The sequence below is a fragment of the Stegostoma tigrinum genome, chromosome 6, assembly GCF_030684315.1.
Source record: "Stegostoma tigrinum isolate sSteTig4 chromosome 6, sSteTig4.hap1, whole genome shotgun sequence".
NCBI classification, from domain to species: Eukaryota; Metazoa; Chordata; class Chondrichthyes; order Orectolobiformes; family Stegostomatidae; genus Stegostoma; species Stegostoma tigrinum.
The window spans coordinates 18,011,872-18,029,186 of NC_081359.1; the positions used below are offsets into that span (position 1 = coordinate 18,011,872).

General features: G+C 41.2%; 1 protein-coding gene across 1 annotated transcript in view; it reads left to right on the plus strand.

Annotated features, from left to right (window-relative positions):
* Nucleotides 1–17,315, plus strand: part of LOC125453296 (solute carrier family 15 member 1-like) — a 41,170-nt gene that overhangs the window by 14,565 nt on the left and 9,290 nt on the right. Inside the window, exons 8-19 of the mRNA XM_048532662.2 lie at nucleotides 1,077–1,157; nucleotides 3,517–3,599; nucleotides 5,964–6,050; nucleotides 8,204–8,293; nucleotides 9,624–9,668; nucleotides 9,763–9,795; nucleotides 9,901–9,989; nucleotides 12,187–12,268; nucleotides 13,618–13,740; nucleotides 14,260–14,409; nucleotides 16,906–16,952; nucleotides 17,153–17,260. Coding sequence (XP_048388619.2) covers nucleotides 1,077–1,157; nucleotides 3,517–3,599; nucleotides 5,964–6,050; nucleotides 8,204–8,293; nucleotides 9,624–9,668; nucleotides 9,763–9,795; nucleotides 9,901–9,989; nucleotides 12,187–12,268; nucleotides 13,618–13,740; nucleotides 14,260–14,409; nucleotides 16,906–16,952; nucleotides 17,153–17,260 — 1,018 coding nt within the window. The remainder of the gene's footprint in view (nucleotides 1–1,076; nucleotides 1,158–3,516; nucleotides 3,600–5,963; nucleotides 6,051–8,203; nucleotides 8,294–9,623; nucleotides 9,669–9,762; nucleotides 9,796–9,900; nucleotides 9,990–12,186; nucleotides 12,269–13,617; nucleotides 13,741–14,259; nucleotides 14,410–16,905; nucleotides 16,953–17,152; nucleotides 17,261–17,315) is intronic.

The window sequence follows — 17,315 nt, forward strand, 5'->3', positions numbered from 1 at the left end:
ATCCTTCCTGAAATGAAAGCAGTGAATGCAGTTGCTCCAAATGGGATCTCCTCTGAACTTGGTGCAACTAAACAACTTCCACCTCTTTGAAATGAAATCAAAATTCCATGAGATAGAGACGTAAAAACATGGAAGGTCCATGGCACAGGAAGAAGCCATTCGGTCATCACATCCGCAATGCTGAAGTAGTGTTGTCCACTTTCCAGTTCTTGGTTTGTAGCCCTGTGGGTTACAGAACTTCAAGTGCATACTCAAGGCTTTTTGTTAAAATAAGCTGAATGTTTCTGCCTGTGCCTTTCTTTCAGGCAGTGAGTTCCAAAATCCCTCCACTGACCAAATGAAAAACATTCTTCTCAACTCCCCTCTCATACTTCTCCCAATTACTTTAAATCTACATCCCCTGGTTGAAAGCTTTTTGATGAACAGGAATAGGTGCCACTTATCCAATCTACTTAAGCTTCTCATGATTTTATACACCTTTAAATTTATCCTCAGCCTCCTTTATTCCAAAATAAAACAAACTCATCCCATCTGACCTTTCCTCATATTTAAATTCTCCATTCTGGGCAACATCCTCATTAATCTCCTCCGTATCTTCTTTACTGAGATCACATCCTTTGTGTCATGTAGTGACTGCGGGACTCTAGATGCAGCTGCATTCCTGTTTTATGTCTTCTGAACATAACTTCCCAACTCCTAAATTTTATGAGATAACAACGGAAATTATATAGTTTGCCTTCCTGCCCTGAATATCTGCCTGTCTTTCAGTCTCTGAGGTCCCTCTGTTCCGAAATATTTCTCAGTATGCTTTTGTTTATGGTATGTTCCCTTGCCCTTCACAGCTGCATAACCTCACAGCTTTCAAGACTGAACACTGCAACATTCTTCCTCACTGTCAACTGCATGGCTAATTTTGTAGTTTCTGCAAACTTCTCAATCACAACCTTGACATTTGGCGCTTAAAGACATGAGCCTTAATCAATCCTCTTTTCCTGCAACTGTAATGAAACAGTTGTGATGCAAATGTAATGCAATTTTTTGCGTGTTGTAAATTTGTCATACTTTTCACATTTTAGGGCAAAACTGTGGTCGTGTCCCCCAGGCGTGTTATCCGCTTGCCTTTGGAGTGCCAGCAGCCCTGATGGCAGTTGCTTTGAGTAAGTCATATGCTCTCCCTACTTCAGAAACAACCTGGTGTATTTCACCATTTGTATCATGCTTAGAGATAGCCATTAACAACAAGGGAGACTTTTAGCTCATGTATTTCGCATTCACAAGCCAACCAGCGAAAGCAGTAAGCGACAGACAGAGCTAAGTGACTCCACAACCAGCAGGACAGATCTAAGCTCTGCAGTCTTGCCACATCCAGTCATGAATGATTGCTAATTAAAGAACTCACTGGAGGAAGAAACTGAACAAACATTCCCATCCTGGATGATGGACATGTCCAACACAATACTGCATAAGATAGAAATCATCAGCCAGAAGTGCCGAGTGGATGATCCATTGCAACCACCCCCAGTGGTCCCCAGCATTGCACATCTTTAGCCAATTCGATTCACTTCATGTGACAACAAGAAATGATCGGAGGCAGTGGATACTGCAAAAGCTATAGGCCCTGAAAACATTCTGGCAATACTACTGAAGACTTGTGCTCCAGAACATGCCACTCACCTAACCAAGATCTTCCATGATAATTACAGTGCTAGCATCTACCCGACAATGTGGAAACATTGCCTGTGTATGTCCTCTACAGCAAAAGCAGGGCAAATCCAACTCAACCAGTTACTGCCCCATCAGTCTACTCTCAATCATCAGCAAAGTGCTGGAAGGAATCACCAACAGTGCTAGGAAGCAGTACCTATTCAGCGATAACCTGCTCAGTGACGCCAGTGTGCCAGGGCCGCTCTGCTCCTGCTCTCATGACAGGCTTGGTTCAAACATGGACTACAAAGCTGAATTCCAGAGGTGAGGTGAGAGTAACAGCCCTTAACATCAAGGCTGCTCTTCACTGAATGTGGCATCAAGGAGCCCTCGCAAAACTGGAAACTCTCCACTAGATGGAGTCATACCTAGCACATAGGAAGAAGGTCGTGATTGTCGGAGGTCAATCATCTCAGAACCATGGCTTCCCAGCAGAAGTTCCTCAGGGTAGTGTCCTCGGCCTAAGCATCTTCAGCTGCTTCATCACTGACCTTCCCTCTATCATTAGGTCAGAGTTGGTCATGTTCACTGATATTGCACGATGTTCAGCTCCATTCATGATTCCTCAGATAATGAAGCAGTCTATGTTCAAATAGAACATTATCTGGACAATATCGAGACTTGGGCTGGCAAGTAGCAAGTAATATTTGTGACACAAAAATGCCAGGCTATGACCATCGCCAATAAGAAACAATCTAATCACCACCCCATGACATTCCATCACGAAATCCCTTACTGTCTTAGGGTTACCATTGACCAGAAACTTAACTGGACTCACCACATAAACACAGTGGCTACAAGAGCAGGTCAGAACCTAGGAATACTACAGCAAATAACACACCACCTGAATCCTCAAAGCGTGTCAGTCATGAACAAGGCATAAGTCAGGATTGCGATGGAATACACCCCACTTGCCTGGATGAGTGTAGCCCCAAAAACATTCAGAAAGCTTGACACCATCCAGGACACGGCAGCCCATTGATTGGCACCACATTCACTCCCTCTGCCACCGACACTCATTAGCAGCAATGTGTACTATCTACAAGATACGCTGCAGAAATTCACCAAAGATCCTCAAACAGCGCCTTTCAAACCCATGCCCACTTCCATCTAGAAGGACAAGGGCAGCAGACATATGGGAACACCACCTCTTTTAAGTTTCCCTCCAAGCCTGTCACCATCCTGACTTGGACATATGTCACTGTCACCGGGTCAAAATCCTGGAATTCTCCCCCTAACATCATTGTGAGTCAACTCACAGCAGGTTAACTGCGGCGGTGCTACAAGGCAGCTCACCACCACCTTCTCAAGGCTACAAGGGACAGGCAATAAACGGTGACCCAGCCAGTGACACCCACATCCCATGAAAGAATACAAATCAAATTCAGGGATGGCAGGAGTTGAGGGGATGTTCAAGTTAGAATCTGTTGTAAAGGATGTTTAAAACTTTTTGATTACATTTTCTTTGAATGTGCTCACCTAGAATGATATAGTGCAGGAAGAGACGAGCTGGGCAACCATATCTCTGCCAACCCTGTGAAAGAGCTATCTTATTAGACCTACTCCCCCTCATTATGAAAATATGAAGGAGGTGAGAGGGCTGTTTGACTGAGTGGGACAGTTTGTTATGGAGTACACGTGATCAAATCTCTAAGGGACAGTTAGAGATAGCTACCCTTCCATGTGTGATTTCCCAATGCACACTCTTGGCACAAAGGTTCCATGCTACAATCAAAGAAGGATATATGCATTTCATGTCATATTGGGCAAAACAATTATAACCTACTTACCATGTCACATTATCTGTTTCAGTTGTATTCATAGGAGGGAGTTCTTTGTACAAGAAATCTACACCCCAGGGGAATATTATGCTTAAAGTTTCCAAGTGCATCTGGGTAAGTGGTGAGACTAAAATAAGTGCGACAGGCTAATGATAATATTAATGTGGTCTACTGAGAAAAATTGAATTGTTTATTGGTTTCTTCCGCAGTTTTTGTTTTGTGCTTGTGGCAATTTTTTTTAATGAACTTGTCGGATGTGGGTGCCAATGGAATGGCCAAAACGTTATTGTCCTTCATTACTAGGCTGTCACCGGTGGAAATTAAATGCCAACCATTTTGCTGTGGGTCTGGAATCACATGTAGGCCAGACCAGAAAAGGCCGACAGATTTCTTTCCCTTGAAAAAGGATACTGGTGACCCATATGTTTTTAAGGACAATCTGACAGCTGTATGGTCACCCTTTATAACAATAGTTTTCTGTAAACGCACATTTATTTAATTAATCCCCCTTAATGTCTGTGGACTTTGCTTCTTTTGGCGTTTGGTGTATGTTCGTACACTGGTTGCTCCCTAATCGGTAAAGGTACAGACATGTCCAGCTCAATGCTGGTGCCTGATTTAATGGAAGAATTTTAAATTCCTAGCTGCCAAAGTGGGATTTGATCATTGCATAGACTTTCAAATTATGAGCACCACACCAAATCTTATATTACCGTTTCCTTGTAAATTGCAATAATAGACTGACTCTTAGGGAACTAAACTTTTATCCTTAGGCATTGTGCATGCCAAAATAACATATCATCCTTTTTATTTGTGATAGCCATGGAGTGGCTTGCATTTTTGCAAAAGGTTAGTGGAGAGAACAATATTACACAATGGGGAGGTATGACAAAGTTTGATTTAAAATTCACCACGAAGAATGCATTGCAGAATAAGGAAACGTGTTTGAAATAGCTTGCACATCAGGGAGAAGACATACTTTAAATCAGTTGTGGATTTGGCATTTAAAGATTTATGTTCACGGATTCCTGATAATGGGAACAAACTGCTCCCTTGAGTTACAACGTCCAACCTCTTGAAAGCATTACCTTGAACACAGAATTCTATATCACAGTACAGACCATTCAGCTCAAAACATCTGTGCTGGTCCTTAGTCCCCACACAATCCTCCTTCACCATACTTCACCCTGTCCCTCAACATCACTTTCTATTCCTTTCTCCTTCATTTATTCACATTTTCCCCTTAAATGCATGCCTGCTTATTCTCCTAATCGCTCTTTAAGATAGCAAGTTCTACATTCTCACCACTTGCTGCGTGGGTAAAGAAGTTTCTTATGAATTCCTGATTTGAATTATTAGCAGAGATAATGGGAACTGCAGATGCTGGAGAATCCAAGATAATAAAACGTGAGGCTGGATGAACACAGCAGGCCCAGCAGCATCTCAGGAGCACAAAAGCTGACGTTTCGGGCCTAGACCCTTCATCAGAGAGGGGGATGGGGTGAGGGTTCTGGAATAAATAGGGAGAGAGGGGGAGGCGGACCGAAGATGGAGAGAAAAGAAGATAGGTGGAGAGGAGAGTATAGGTGGGGAGGTAGGGAGGGGATAGGTCGGTCCAGGGAAGACGGACAGGTCAAGGAGGTGGGATGAGGTTAGTAGGTAGGAGATGGAGGTGCGGCTTGGGGTGTAGTGACTGATATAATGTAGAAAATGTTCCAACTAATTTATACACGGCAAGGTCCCGCAAACAGCAATGTGATATGATGCTCTCTGATGGATAAGTGTTGGCAAGGACACCAGGAGCAGTCACTAACTCTGTTTGAAATATTGGCCATGGGATGTTTTCATGCACCTGACAGCACAGAGAGGATCTGAATTCAATATCTCATCTGAATGACAGTACCTCTGGCACTTCAGCACTCGCAGTGCACTGGATGGCTCAGAATTATGCGACTTTGTCTTTGAAACTGAAATCGCAAAGCTGTGACTCAGAGGTGAGAATGCTACCTATTGAATTATTGAAACAGAAGGCTACTCATAAGGTGAAAAGGGTTGGTAGGTATCTTGTGCAGAGCATTAACACTAGCAGAGTGGGCCTGAATGGCCTGTTCCAGCGCTGTAAAATAATTCATATTCAAAATGTTTAAAATCATTAGTGCTCAAGATAGGGCTGTCCAGAGGTGAAACATTGTAGTTCAAGTTAACAGCTTGCCCCTGATGCTGGAAGACTCAGATAATATATGTTTTAATGCCAGGTACCATGCATGGAAGCAAACTGGGATTGGAAACTCAAGTATATCAGCCCATGTCCCACCAACACACACACTGACCTACCATTTTCCCTTTCTTTCATTGATAGTATCCCTTAGGTGTGAGTAAACAATGAAGTGCCAGACTTAACTTGGTTAGGTTTCCTTGAGCACGCAATCTGACATTGTCAATAATATTTATTTTAACTTATTCTTTGTTTTTCAACAGTTTGCTCTAAAGAACAGATTCAGGCATCGTAGCAAGCGATACCCCAAACGAGAGCACTTTATGGACTGGGCTACAGAGAAATATGATGTGAGTATGTGGATTGAACTTTTCTTTCGTAAGTTGCCTATCATAGAAGCATATCAGCATGTCTATTCGGTCTCTTCGAAGGTAGTCTCCAATTGTTCCAATGTTCTTCCCTCATAGTCTGACGATCTTTTCCCCTTGAAGACTTTATCCGATCGCTTTTGGAAAGTTCCTATCCAATCTGCCTCCAGCCTGTACATTCCAGATCAAAGCAACTCACTATGTTAAAGAAGGCCTTCTGCTTGTTTTGCCAATTATGTTAAATCTATATCCTATAGTTACCTGCTAATAAAAATATTTCACACCGTACATTCATTTCGAACCCACCCCTAATTCTTGTTTAACTTTCCTTTATACTTCCTGCAACCAAGGGGCACATTTCAGCTTCTGCAGTGTTTCCATGTAACTGATGTTTTGCCTGGGGTGTAATGATGTCACTTAGGTCAATTTTCTTAATAATTGTTTTTCTAATTTAAAGTCACCACTTCATGGTCTTGTTATTCTGTAACATTCAAGAAGTAAGTAGTATTCAAAATCTGAGAGAGCTCATTGGAAGAAAAGTCAGCATGATAAATGTGTGAGCATAGTAAAATGTCAGCATCGCAAACATGTCCACATGATAAATATGATTTCATAGTGAGTTTGTTTAAACATGAACGTATAGGCCAGCATTTATTGCCCATCCCTAATTGCCCATGAAGGGTAAGAGTCAATCACTTTCCTGTGAATCTGGAGTCACATGTAGGCCAAAGTGAGTAAGGACAGCAGTTTCCTTCCCGAAAGGAAATTGGTGAAAGAGACAGGTTTTTCTCAACAATTCGCAACAGATTCATGCTCATTATTAGACTCTTAATTCCAGATATTTTCGTATTGAATTCAAATTCCATGATCTGCCATGGCAGGATTCATTACCAGGTTCCCAGAACATTACCTGGATCTCTGGATTAACAGTACACCGATAATACTGCTCACCCATCGTATCCTCATGTATCTGTGTCTGTGTGGTGTATCTGTTTGTGTGGTGAATGTGTCTGTGCCTGTGAGGTGAATCTGTCTGTGTAGTGAATCTGTCTGTGTGGTGTATCTGTCTGTGTGGTGTATCTGTCTGAGTGGTGAATGTGTCTGAGTGGTGTATCTGTCTGAGTGGTGTATCTGTCTGAGTGGTGTATCTGTATGTGTGGTGTATCTGTATGTGTAGTGAATCTGTCTGTGGTGAATCTGTCTGTGTAGTGAATCTGTCTGTGTAGTGTATCTGTCTGTGTGGTGTATCTGTCTGTGTGGTGTATCTGTCTGTGTGGTATATCTGTCTGAGTGGTGTATCTGTCTGAGTGGTGTATCTGTATGTGTGGTGTATCTGTATGTGTAGTGAATCTGTCTGTGGTGAATCTGTCTGTGGTGAATCTGTCTGTGTAGTGTATCTGTCTGTGTGGTGTATCTGTCTGTGTGGTGTATCTGTCTGTGTGGTGTATCTGTCTGTGTGGTATATCTGTCTGAGTGGTGTATCTGTCTGAGTGGTGTATCTGTCTGAGTGGTGAATGTCTCTGAGTGGTGAATGTCTCTGAGTGGTGAATGTGTCTGAGTGGTGTATCTGTCTGAGTGGTGTATCTGTCTGTGTGGTGAATCTGTCTGTGTAGTGAATCTGTCTGTGTGGTGTATCTGTCTGTGTGGTGTATCTGTCTGTGTGGTATATCTGTCTGTGTGGTGAATGTGTCTGTGCCTGTGTGGTGAATCTGTATGTGTAGTGAATCTGTCTGTGTGGTGTATCTGTCTGTGTAGTGAATCTGTCTGTGTGGTGTATCTGTATGTGTAATGAATCTGTCTGAGGGGTGAATGTGTCAGCAAAGAAAATATATTAGGACAGAAAACATGTCATCAACCATGTAACACATAGCTGAAATCAATGATGAACCGGTTATTGCTGTTAGGTGTTCTTGATGGATATGCTGGTGTATTTTATTTGAAATTGTAACTGTGTCTGCTTAGTAAATATGTCTCCATCATTCAGCTTGCTCTTAATGGCTTTGTCGTGAGGGAATTGATGCCACCAAGTCTGACAGTCAGCAGTCCAGTCACATCATATCGAGGGAAATAGACGTATCAGATAGGAGTCTCTTTGCCTTAGTCTCATTCTTGTTCTTTTTAATCAATTGGTTTAGGAACATTTGATTGCTGAGGTCAAGATGGTGCTGAGAGTTCTGTTTCTGTATCTTCCATTGCCTATGTTCTGGGCTTTATTTGACCAACAGGTAAGTTGTAGTTATGCTAGTCAGTTTTTGCTTTTAATTTGTCTGTGAGAGATCCATTCTTACCCTGTTGAAGTTGAATTTCAGCCAGTCAATTATTCTGACTCTGAATTGTTCCTTGTTTTTTTCTGTATCAAATCTAAAGTGTATGATATGGGTAATCACTAAATTCAACATGCTTTATCGGTAAATTCCTTGCAAATTTATTCCTCTACGTCCATCCCATTATTTAATAGCCTATAAGGCAAAGTTGAACAACTTAATTGCATTTTTATTCCTTAGCTCTAACCAAATTGATTTTGTCCTTGGTCCCTCAGTCTTTTTCTCCAGAACTGTTTGTCTATATCAATGTCAATACATTTTTCCCCTTTCCTATCTTTGCTTTATATCTGTGAATATTTAATGCCCAGTCTTATTCTTGTTTGAGCCAAATCTGTTATTGACATTGTATCGTATTTCTGCATGACAATCTGTATCTATAACTCACCAAATCTGCACATTCACATACAAGCAGTATAATGCTAATATAGACTTTAGTATTTTCTTCCTTACTCTGACCCTGCACAATACCATACTATCTCTCACTCTAGTGCTAACTGTCTCTCCCAGAATGATGATTACAATGATATTCTTTGCTGTTGTTACTTTCTGTTCCCACATGCTGCCAAATTAGTTAAATTATTCCAAATGACACGAGTAAATGGTCCTGCAAGGAAATTGGACCTGGCTCTGCTTAGGTACAACACGTCCAGTGGCAGATCCCATCTTCTCCACAGCTGTCTGAATATTCCAGGAATCCAAAGCGCTCTTCCTGCATTATCTTTTCAGCCACGCATTCACCTGCTTTGTTTTCCTATTTTCATACTCATGTGTAGATGGTACTGAGAATAATCTGGGAATTGCTGTTATTTTAAAGTCTTGCTTGCTAATTTCTGATCTAGTTCCCTAAATCATGACTGCAGGACCACACCACGTCCCTCTTCTCAACCGCATCATTAGTACCAATGTGGATCACGACTGCTTGTTGTTCACTCTGCCCTCTCAGGGTGCTCCACATCTACCCCCGGCACCAAGCAAGCAACATACCATCCTGAATTCACATTTGTGGGCTTAGAAATAGTGCCACAAAGCTTTTCAAGTTCACCAGAGTGGGCAAACAGGACCTCAGTTTAGGGCCTCGTTACATAGACAGTCCCCCTGATCATTCAGCGCCCTTCAGTACTGCACTGAAAGTCAAGTTTTTGTGCCCAAGGTTCTGTGTATGATGGAGCTAACTAATTTCGAATCTCCTGTAAAGGGATGTGGTCTTTAATGATTGTGAATTTCCATACAGGGCTCAAGGTGGACCTTTCAAGCTACCAGAATGGATGGAAATTTCGTAAGATACTAATTAAGACTTTAACACTTACAACAATTAATATGTTTTTTTTAATTGGGCTTATACTTACTATTAAACATTTTCTTTTGTTAAGGGAGGCATTGACATCCAACCTGATCAGATGCAGGTATGTAATTATTATTAACTATTTAATTTTTCAAGATGAACCTTGTGTACAGTAGCTGGTTCTCTTGACACAATCTGATTGATTTTGTTTCTGACTTTTGCACAGACAGTCAACCCAATCCTCATTCTGATCTTGGTTCCAGTTGTCGATGGTATTGTTTATCCCTTGATTGCTAAATGTAACTTCGACTTTACGTAAGTGTAAAAATTTGGCAAACAAATAATCCTTTCAGAATCCAGTATTGATTTCCCACAAGTGGAAACATCTCTAAATCTATTAAATTGAATCCTTTTCAAAATCTAATAGATCCACATGATGTAACCTCTTGGTCGATATGAATAACCAAAAGGCACCACGGGATGAATTCAACATTACATTAAATGTGAATAGTTAAGCAGTTAGCACAGAAAATAAAAAAAGGACTTAAATTTATGTAGCACATTTTGCAACCACTGGACTTCTCAAAGTGCTTAACATTGAATGAAGTACCATGTCCAGGAAAATATTTAAAAAGAGTGCAAATAAAGTACAGTTTCATTAAATATCATGGGGAAGGGAGGCAAGACTGAGTCTGTCATGACAATGATCTGCCGCAGTCAGAAATGATGACCTATTATGTATGCAAAATTGCAAAATGCCGAGGGGCGAATATACAAGTTATACAATGTAAACCAGAGGTTCCAAAACAAACCCATGTCGGATGCACATTATTTCTATATATTAAATGCTTGTTGTACCTGGTTGGAGAAATCATTTTACCCCGTGAACCTATCCTTTTCACAATCAAGGTAGTAAACTTAATCAACATATTACGTGCAAGGTCCACTGATCGCAAAATAAATTTAAATGCTTTACCTAGTTACAGATATGGCCAGTTAGAACTTTATCTCTATTAGGCTTAGAAATAAAAGATCCATCAGAAGTTTCTTTAATAATCAACACAATTATTGGTTTATTATGAAGTAAGACTTATTCAACACATGTAAATCTGATTGACATACAGTTTGAAATGTGCAAGTTCAAATATTAATCCTTCTAAATAATTCTACACACACACACACACACGTGCGCGTGCACACACACAGACACACACGGACACACACACACATACATTCACACACATAGACACAGACACAGACACACACACACACATACACAGACACAGACAGACAGACACACACACACATACACACACACACACACACACATACACACATACACTCACACACACACACAGACACACACACACAGAGACCACACATGCAAACATAAGGTATGTTTTCATTGTAGACATTAACTTAGAGAATAATAGAACACTTTAGTCAATGCTTGTTAGTTTTTTAAAGAAAAAGGAATAGATATGAAATGTTTAAGATGGTTTTCAGTCAGCCTCCAGTAGACTGGTATCACTAAACAGGCTATTTCACAGGGAACTTTGCAGACACAGTTTGTTGCAGAAATATCAAGAACACTTCCAAAGACTTTTTAGCATAAGAACTACATTAGGCTGGACTCTCAAAAAGTTTTTTTCAGAAAGTTAGAGAATGAACTGGATAACTTTTCTCCCCACAGGCTGTATCCTAACAGTACCTTCAGCAAAACCTAACTCCTGACAGCCATAAACCCCATCATGTGATTTCCAGTAAATGAGCCCATACAATTAGTTTAAGCCACATGACCTCCAAAAATTACCTTTAAAAAATTAAGTCTTAGCGTGCTCCCTTCTTGAGACCGCCTTTTTATAAAAAAAGAGTCTAGGTAATTCCTCAGTGTTTCCCAGTGAACAATTTCCACAATCCTTTCAAGAGAAATCCTCAAAAATGTTCATAATAAAGCATCATCATAGTAAGCATTAATTACATTTAACATTTCTACTATCAGAGAAGGTTGGGCAGCCTGGAGCTGCGCACCTTCCTACCATAGAGAAGACTAAATGTTGATCTGATGGAGTTCTTTAAGATTATAAAAGGGTTCACTAAATCACTCATAGAGAAGATGTTTCCACTTCTGAGCAAATGAAAAACAGCCATAAATATAAGATGGTCATTGATATAGATTACAAGAAGTTGATGACAAATTTCTTCATGCAGAAAGAAAGTGAAACTTATTCCCAAAGGGGGTAGGTGAGATGAAGATTACATATATTTAAGGGGAAGCTAGACAAACACATTAGGAAGATGGAATAAAAGGATATGTTGATAGATTGCGATGAAGAAGGGTAGGTGGAGGCTCATACAAAGAGGGTAGAGCAATGCATTAATTACATTTATATAGCACCTGGCATTTGTAGAGTAGTCACTGTTTTATGTGTTGAATGAATTGACATTTCAGCCAAAGGTTAATTTCTCTGCTGTAAAATTCATATCTGCATTTTGTTTATGTTGACTTCAGGCCCCTGAGAAGGATGACCGTTGGAATGTTTCTTGCAGCTTTAGCATTTGTTGCTGCTGCCTTGGTGCAAATTCAAATTGATGTGAGTGCCGTAACATCAGCAGAGGATGTGAGGTGGGGAAAGAGGTTGATGTGTGCACAGTTGGCAGAGAAAGAAAAGAGTGACCGCTAAGGGACTGTGCTGGTTGCAGTTATATCAGAGTAACAAAGGAACCATAATCTACTCCCTACAATCTCCAGGAGACTGGGAATGTATGAGAGTAGCAGGCTCCAAACCTCAACATGACTTGCCCACTCCAGGTATACATGCTGTTGCCCTGGAGTCTTCAGGAATTAATGATCACTTACTGCTGCAAGTAAAGCCCATGTGTAAATCTCAGAAATATGCAGGAACAGGTCAAAGGCCAGGAATTTTGCAGTGAGTACCTCACCACTTGATTCCCCAAAGCCTGTTGTCCACCATCAGTACACAAGTCAGGAGTGCGATGGAATGCTTTGCACTGCCTAGATGAGTGAGGCTTCAGCAACGCTATAAACAAGCATATAAACAAGCAACAGTGTCCAGGACAAGATAACAAAGTGTGGGGCTTGATGAACACGGCAGGCCAAGCAGCATCTCAGGAGCACAAAAGCTGATGTTTTGGGCCTAGACCCTTCATCAGAAAAGCCTTTTCTGATGAAGGGTCTAGGCCGGAAACGTCAGCTTTTGTGCTCCTGAGATGCTGCTTGGCCTGCTGTGTTCATCCAGCCCCACACTTTGTTATCTTGGATTCTCCAGCATCTGCAGTTCCCATTTTCTCTCTCAGCATCCAGGACAAGACAGCTTGTTTGTTCAGCACCCCACCTAACATCTTCAACATTTAATTGGTCCACCACACATTGATAGTAATACTATCAATACTTTATACCTAACATGTAATACTTTATACTGTGCCTCCTGGTTCAGGTCTCTCCAACAATGGAAACATCGTCTCCATATTTACCCTGTCAATTCCCTTGACTGTTTCTCTCCTTTGCAAACTATTTTGGCCACTGATTTTCCACCTGTTTTATGTAAAGTCGGTGATGCCATTGAAATAAAAGCTTTAGGATGACCGCACAGCAGGCCATTCAGCCTTTGCTGATTGATCACCAGAAATGTTGATTAGAATTCCACTTCTGCACGTATCTCTGGAAGAAGGCAAAGGTGATGTAATTGCAATGTATAAGAGATATTGAGAGTCTGTGGCTCGTGCGATCTTGTTGTGATGCCTTTAAGGAAACTTGCTTTTTAGTCATTAAACACCTTTCAAAACCAAAAACAACATTGCATCCCATTTAAAGAAGTGGTGTAGTATAGGAAACAAAATGTTCAGTGTAAAAGTCTTGGTCTCAACTGTCATTCAAATGATACAGTACATTCCTAGCTGCATCTATTATCTTTCTCTGCAGAAAACACTTCCAATCTTCCCTGCTGCTGATCAAAGTCAAATTAAAGTCATCAACGTTGGTAGTTTGTCTGTCAATGCAACACTAAATGGAGTTTCCAACTCCTACTCACTGGAATCATCAGAGGTATGTAGGAATGATGAGTTATCTTCAAACAATTACAGCTAGATATGACATCTACTGAATTTATTGGGAAAATAGTGCAGAAAGAGACACAATCAGGAGAGAATTCCAAACATTCTTCCTCACCTCAGGAAGTTTCCCTTTTCTTCTGAGACTTTGTCCTCTGGTCAAACCGCACAGTCGGAAGAAACATCCTTTCTGCAGCTATGCTGTCTGTACCTCTAAGAAATTTGTAAACGTTGAACCCACTTAACGTTTTCTGAGTCAAAGTGCTACTGTGCGAACCACATGTAGTTATCTTAAGGAGGGCTCTGTCTTCTGCGGGATTCTCAAGGTGAAGTGAACATAGCAACTGTCATTTTTCTCATTTGTTCAACCATGAGGCTGGGAGGATTTGTCAAAGTAAAGCCCAAAACCCAAATCTACCAATGGATAGATTCACAAACCATATGACTTCAAACCAGTATCTTTTGAATTTCTTACTTATTTTGTCAATCTGTCACTGAGCTTATTCTTTTCCAGGCAACTGACTACGTTATTTTTCCAACAAGTAACATCAAAAATGTCACCATTTCCTATGGAGACGGGTCTGAAACATTTTCCCCCGAACTTCGGAATGGAACACGTCTCACACTCCTAGTAACAAACTTTCCGAAACCTAACGTGATAGCGGTTAGTATATATCTGGATAAGATGGGGTATATGCTCATATCACCATGTTTCCTAGCTTATTAAGGAAGCGGTACCCACAAACTTGGCTGACATACTTCTTAGGTATTAATTTCCTATTTTAGTAACAAGGATATGATCTGGATGGGATAGAGGCCCAGATTTTCTGATGACAGATTGTAGTTTCTGCAGCACCAGTGAGAGTTGTGGTATCAGGCCACTGCTCAATCCCCAATGTAGCAGGCTTGGGGAAATTGACAATTTTACTGGGCAATGCCCCTGCATGTGGAATCTGTGTTGCCTGTAATTTTTCTGTTTGCTGTGTGGATCCCTGAGGTCTGTCTCTGTATGCAAAAGCCAACTGTTGGCACTAACTGATGCACGTGGAGCTTCTTAGAGGGAATGTTGCAAGATGTCCTTGACAGTGTTCTTCTCAATTGAAGAGTTCAAACGTTCCACTGCAGTCAGCTAAACAGTTATTTAAAAAGGAGCTAGATGATTGAAAATGTGGTTCAACTCCTGAGTAACTGTTCAACTCACAACCCCATCCCTTTCCTTTCTACAGTTTGTAAGCAAGCCATTCAGCCCAACAAATCCACACCAACTCTCTGAGGAGCATCCCACCCAGAACCATCTCTGTCTTACCCACCTAGCCTACACATCCCTGGATACCGCAGGCAATTTAGCATGGCCAATCTATCTCATCTGCACATCTTTGGACTGTGGGAGGAAACTGGAGCATCTGGAGGAAACCCATGCAGACACAGGGAAAATGTGCAAATTCCACACAGACAGTCACCTGAGGCTGGAATTGAACCTGGGTCCCTGGCATGGTGAGGCAGCAGTGCTAACCACTGAGCCACCGTGCTGCCGCATTTGCCTCACACATTCTCCAATTATACCTCCTCCAAATCCCCAACACCACCCAGACCCTGACCTGACATCACCGCTCCAAACCCTCTACTCCCAGGAATCCTACACCCCTCCATCTCTGCCCAAGACCTGACACATCTCCTTTCTTTCTACGATAGTCTCCATCTCCCCCTAAGACCTGACACCTCCTCACTGGAGAACACAACCCACCTCTGTCACCTCATTGCATACCTGGCATCCCCCAGGTCTCTTTTGCCAGACCCAACCCCACTGCAATTCCCAACCCCGCTCCCTGTGCCATGGAAGCTGAGACACGCACTCCTTCCTAATTCCTGACACTCTCAACACCTCCAGCAACCCAGATGTTGCACCTCCACGCCAGCTTAAAACCCCTTTCCAACCCAGACATCCTAAACAGGGCATCATTTTCCTGTCTCACCTTGTGCTCTGGCACTTGCCGTACATTCTTACCGATTCACAGGAACTGCCAAGCAATCTGTCTCTGTTGCTGGAAATTTAAATCACAGAATACAGCAGCGATGTCTTGGGAATAGGGCTCATGGATTGACTTTCACCAACTAATCCAGCACACCAGGAACCTGTTAGCTTTAAAATGTGTTCTGCATTTCAGAAGAGTCCGGAGTGCAGTCTCCTGTCAGAAATGCTGAGCTTTTTCCTAATATAGAAGCAGAGCAGAGAGGCAACCCGAGGCTGAAAAATCAGCTTTATATGTAAGGGCGGTGAGTCAGGCAGATAGCCGTATCAGCTATGGTAATTCAGTTATCAGTACTAATGCGAAGTGTAAAGTTGATACCCAGTTCTTAATGAGTGCAAATCTTTAAGGAAACAATCCATAGATTCCTGCAAAATTGCAATTTCAGTTGGCCACAGGATGATTGATGTAGGCTGTGCAAAATTCATAGCAATGAATGCGCTTAATTTTTGTAAGTCAAAGTTTCTTTATTCTAATTTATCATTATGCCTGATTGGTGATTGGTGAAAGACTAAATAGAAATGCCTTAGTTAGTTTTATTATCAGATTCTGTTTAGAGATATCCTGTAATTTGGACACCACAACACCCCCACCTTCCCCCTGCCCCACCCCAAGAATCAATCCGTAAATTTCTTAGAAGGTAACAGAGTAGTAGTTACTAGATGTATTAACTGGAACTAGAAGCTTATCTTCAAAGTAACCACAAGTGCAAATTTTCATCCTGCCCCTCTGGATAAGAGCACAGTGGATCTTTGCTCGTTAACTTGTTCTGCTATCAAGTTATTTTATTACACTATTCCAAAGTGAGTGCAAGTGAATATGTCAGGGTTTTCCTTCTTTGTAAGATTGAGTTAAATACAACAGGACACAAGAAAATAATTATCTCACCAGTGTGACATAAATGAACAAAATCAGAAATTGCTCGACAAATTCTGACAGCTTCTGTGGAAAAAGATACAGAGCTAACATTTCGAATTTGGTGACCCTCCCACTGAGTTTCTCCAGCAATTTCAGCATGTTTTTTTTTTCAGATTTCCAGCATCCATAGCTCTTCATTTCAGTTTGGAAAAATGAAATTGTGACTGTGTATCAACAATGGTTAATAAAGTTAATGTGAACATTTCTTTTGACAGCTTGATGATTATGAACAGAAACCAGAAGAAGGAAAAAATGCAATCAGGTAGTTTTCTCCATTACTGGCCATCTTCTTACCTTGTTCCTTTTGTTCTGATAAATAAATGCAAGATGTTGTTGTGCACACGTCTCTCCTATGCCTCTGGTTACCAGTCTAAACTCAGCATATTCATCCTACTTTTGTAATATTCCTTTTGATGGTATATTCAATATTTTGACAAGTAACTAAATTTGGTTTCATTCCAGATTTGCAACGGCATTATCTTATGTTGCCAACATCACAGTGGATGGTACAGATTTTGGAGATTTGAATGGATTATCAGTAACAAACTATTCATTGTTTACTAAAGGAAGGTAAGTGACTCTCAGTAACTTCACTCTGTCTCTGTACCTTAATGGGGCATGTGTT